Here is a 4,361-nt window from a genome sequence, read left to right as displayed (position 1 = left end):
AATCTTGGAAGTTTTGAGTTCCCACGTTCTTCTTCCCAAATTTTGGTGTAAACACATGCCCCCCAATTTTGGGATAAAATGATTTTATTCTAAAATTTCTATTTACCTATTCACCATGTCGCAACTGTTTATTCTGAAATATACACGTGACTCTTGATATTCTCTGTCTGAATTTTATATAATACCCCAACAGTATCATTTTTTACTCACTCGGCCCATTTGCTTTCCCCTTCTTCGAGCGAGCCTCAACAACCAAAGCCACCACCACTAGAGCTCCAACCCTAGCAGTTTTTCCTCTGCTCGAGCTGTTTGTTAAGTCATTCCTTTGCAATCTTGTTTGGATTCAGATCTATTCCAACTAAAATGGTGACTAGTGACTAGATCCCTGAGGTACGTCTCCAAATTTCTGCCCTTCAACTATCAGCCACTGCTCTGTATTTTTTCTCCTCCTTAAGTTTATCTCATCTGGCTTCCAAGGGATGGAAAATGAAATTCTAATCCCTTCATCTATTGTTCCAAATGCTTATTACCTTGGACCCATGTGAGATGCTAATCCTTTGGATTTTATCAACCAAGAAACCAATCAAATTCCTTTTAGGCAGTCCTTGGTAGATCTATCTTCTTGGAACACCAAAAATCCCTTTAGGAATTGGCCCAAAATGCCTAAGGGATGGAGAGACTAGTTTCGTAGAGCGTCAGACAAAAAGGACGGAGACTGGAAAGTTTACAATTTAAGCCAATGCCTAACCCTTTCACTATCTAGAATGGAGAGAAATGATTCACTCCTAATTGCTGCCTCTTACTTTTTGTCCAACACCTTGAATGCTTTCGTCTTTGGTCATGGCCCAATGACTATTACCTTGGCCGATGTTTATATGTTGACTGGCCTTGGAATAATAGGACCAATGCAGCCATATGAATTCTTAGGTGCTGGGTCAAGGAAACTGGCCAAAATATCAGACTGCACAGGATGGACAAGCTACATCTAGAACCACATCGGGAATGAATCGACTGTTAGCAAAAGAGAACATGTGGCTTTTCTGAACATGTGGTTAGAAAGATTCATCTTCTGTGGGTCATCTTGTGGTCCGACTTACAATCATAAACTCATGGTAGAGCATCTAGCAGTAGACATTGAGATTCCTCTTGGAAAGTATCTGTTGGGATCAACTTACCATTTGATGCATCAGGTGCCCGCTCAGCTGCTGAACAATGAAGCAGTGCACACCATCAGCGGCCCTTGGTGGTTAATACAAATGTGGTTAAATTTGTATATGCATAAGATTGTGAAGCCAAATCTCTAGAATTTGAGCTTTCCCTCTTCCAACTTTGATGAGGAATACAGAGGCGAAGAAGGAAGAACCCGTGAGTGCATGAACTATGGTAAAGCTGCATCGGTCATAACAATTGCTATCGATGTTGGCCATCTCTTCAAGAAGTTTTATAGAGGGTTTGATATAGATATTCTAATTTGGTTACCCTATGATGAGGATAAGAACAATGAGTTGGTCTTCCCATTCAAATTTTGATTTGAATCAGGCTGCTCAGATGAAACGATAGCTACAATCTTCAATTCCTTCATCAAACCTTGCGTTCGTCCAGCCAAATTTTGTCATGGCCGTGACAAAGTGTCTATAGGTTCCTTTCTTCCAGGTAACCTTCCAACCTATGAATTTTACAACCCTTCTTTTGTAGCTTGTCAGTTTGGTCTTGGTCAACTGCCCCTCGGCTATTTTTCAAAGATATACTGAAACCGAGAGAAGGCACTAGTGAGGCAATGGAAGCTTCTAGAGTTTTCCAGTTAGGATCAAATCTTCCTTCTCTCTATCTGCATGAATGGACCAAAGCCTCCTTTAGTTTTCATTTATATGATTCCTGGTGACAAGAGTGGCACTCCCACCTCTTCTGCAGGCCAGTTTATCCTAACTGTATAGCTCTAGATGAAGATTTTGCTTCCGATAGTGCGGTAACCAGTTAACTCCTTTTCTTCCATATCATCTACTAAAGTCCCTCTGTCAACTTATCTAACGGGACTACCTTGTAGGATGCTGAATTCAATCCCCCAATTGCTGACAGAAAAGGGCATGCCATAGAGTATTATCCGCCATGTCCAATCTCAAGACTGGGGTCAACTATACCTACACTGAAGAAGCTAATGAAAACTCAAGCTGCCTCTACAACTATAATATATCAATCTTCAAAACATAAGGTAGCCCAAGGGACAACCTAGAAAACCATTACTGGGAAAAGGCTTCGCAGAACGAGACCATCAACTGCTCAGGTAAAATAATTCATCATCTTCCCAAAATGATATTCAATTTCTAATTCTAATTCTTTCCTCGAAGTTATCAACCATTGCATCCCAACCTATTCTGGGTGCTGAACTATTGTCTTGGATGTTTAAATCAGCACCAACCAATCCTTCATCGATCGATCCTCAAAAGGAGCCAATTTCAGCTAAAACAACTGATGCTACTGGGATGGCAAAAGATGAGAATCCTCCCACTTTACTTCTTGATGTTGCCAAGGTATCTCCTCAAAATTCTTGATTTTTCATTCAATTTCCACCCTTCTCTGACCATTTACCATGCCAGACACTCCTTGAGGAAATATTCATGCAAGAGCAGAAGTTTGATAGTTTACCCATTGAAAGTGATTCTGCTCATGTTGACACCCAGACTGTCAAACCTCTAGTCCAGCAAACAATTGATGGTAAGAAAGTCATATGTCTATTTTATCCTTCTACAACAAGCATGAACTGAAAAATCTTCCTTGATGTTTGTAGATACCAATGTCGAATGTTTAGAACCGATTCAACCAGATACCATTAGTGCATCATCAGCTGTTCCTTCTCCTCAGATAGAAACTACCCCAGAAAAGGTACTATATGTCCTCATTCTTCTCATTTTTAAACAACTTGTTATTTCTTAACAAAACCTTTCTTTCCCACCTGTAGGTACTTAACTCACCAGTCCTGAACTATTCTTTCAATCTTGAAGAGTATATAGATGAAGATGAAATCAGCTCATTAGCCATCTCTTCTAAAAAAGATTTATCAGAAGAGACCAAAAATCGGCTAAGGGGCATATTGCTAATGCTTGAGAAGGATATAGCCTATTTGGTCCAAGATGCAGATTCAATACAAAGAGTCTTCTTAGCCATTAAGGATAATTTATCCTCAGATCTCATCAAAGTTTTGTCACCTTTATCCATCATTGAAGATCAAGCCCTGAAGGTGAAAAAGGCTCAAAGGAATCTGTCTAACCATGAAACTTTGATGGCCAAGAAGTATTCCAATAAACAAGAAGCCAAAGAATTAGCACAAATGATTGACAATATGAAGAATTCTTCTTCTAGAATTGAAACAGAGTTGAATCAGCTGAGAGCTAGGCATGCTGAACTTGAGAAAGAATTAGAAAGTGTGAAGGCTGCCATTGATTGCCATGAGTCCAACCTGGTTCAAATTCCCAATGCTATCAAACAAAAGAAACAAGAGATGCTAACCAAGGTCAAAGAAGGCAAGGCCATCTACAACAGTCTTGAGAATATTCTTGGATCAGCCAAAGAAGACAAGCAACAAATCATAGAAGTCGATGCTATCCGGCTAAAAGTATTGAAAGCAATCCAGGATGTTCTAAACTTGTAATCTACATACCAACATATATTTTGTGTGGAACCAATGACAACCATATTTTCTATTGATCTATTGTATTTCTTGTCTCGGCTAAAGAGCCGATTTGAAAATAGCCAATTCTAGACCTTTGACCTTACCCCAATTAAGTCTAAAAACATGGCCTTCATTAAGAAAACTCCTCAATCTTTTGTCCTCAGTTGTCAACACCGCATTCTCTTCAACATTAGTGAGGTGGCGCTTCACCTTCTATTAATTGCATATACTCTTTGCACGTCTTGAGATATCTACCATCCCATCTTTGTAGCTATAAATACTAGTCGAGGGCTCCGGCCTCGAACACATCTATACTTACAACTGCCTCTGTTCTTTGTGCTTCTCCGCCTTCACAAACCCTGTAGTAGTTTTCTTCCTCCTCTTAGTAGATCTAACCAAACCCTATGGCTAGCGAGGACAACTGGGGCAAGCGCATGGTGGTGGAGGTTCTAGAGTCAAACTTGCCAATGAGCCAGCACCTCCACCATATGAGGTGAGATCGATATCTTCTGCTCATGGCAATGAACTTTTCTAACTTGTTTATAGGTTCCTCTTGAATGATAGCCTTCGTCCACTTCCTCTCAGGGCCAGCGTGCCCTCCAATGCTGCATCTGATGCCACCTCCGCACCAAATTCATCGTCGAACTCCTCTAACTCCTACAACGGCAATGACGCCCGGTGTTTCCTCCAGGAG

The 4,361-nt window shown here is 40.6% G+C and overlaps 1 protein-coding gene across 1 annotated transcript; it reads left to right on the top strand.

The window, feature by feature from the left end:
• Positions 1-2,480: 2,480 nt before the first annotated feature.
• On the top strand, positions 2,481-3,646 carry LOC136543524 (uncharacterized). Its single transcript, XM_066535947.1, has 4 exons — positions 2,481-2,528; positions 2,595-2,712; positions 2,786-2,880; positions 2,957-3,646. The coding sequence occupies exons 1-4, from the start codon at positions 2,481-2,483 to the stop codon at positions 3,644-3,646; spliced, it is 951 nt and encodes a 316-aa protein (XP_066392044.1).
• The last annotated feature ends 715 nt before the right edge of the window (positions 3,647-4,361 follow it).

The sequence above is a fragment of the Miscanthus floridulus genome, chromosome 3 (genome assembly GCF_019320115.1).
Source record: "Miscanthus floridulus cultivar M001 chromosome 3, ASM1932011v1, whole genome shotgun sequence".
In the NCBI taxonomy this organism is placed as follows: Eukaryota; Viridiplantae; Streptophyta; class Magnoliopsida; order Poales; family Poaceae; genus Miscanthus; species Miscanthus floridulus.
Note: the sequence above shows the minus strand (reverse complement) of the source record. Positions and strands in the feature narration are given on the sequence as shown.

What these genes read in the sequence shown, in the direction of transcription:
- LOC136543524 (XM_066535947.1), top strand. Translation starts at nt 2,481, where the DNA reads ATGGCAAAAGATGAGAATCCTCCCACTTTACTTCTTGATGTTGCCAAG. An exon ending in TACTTCTTGATGTTGCCAAG is followed by an intron (nt 2,529 to 2,594) that starts GTATCTCCTCAA and finishes TTACCATGCCAG; the next exon opens with ACACTCCTTGAGGAAATATT. An exon ending in AGTCCAGCAAACAATTGATG is followed by an intron (nt 2,713 to 2,785) that starts GTAAGAAAGTCA and finishes TGATGTTTGTAG; the next exon opens with ATACCAATGTCGAATGTTTA.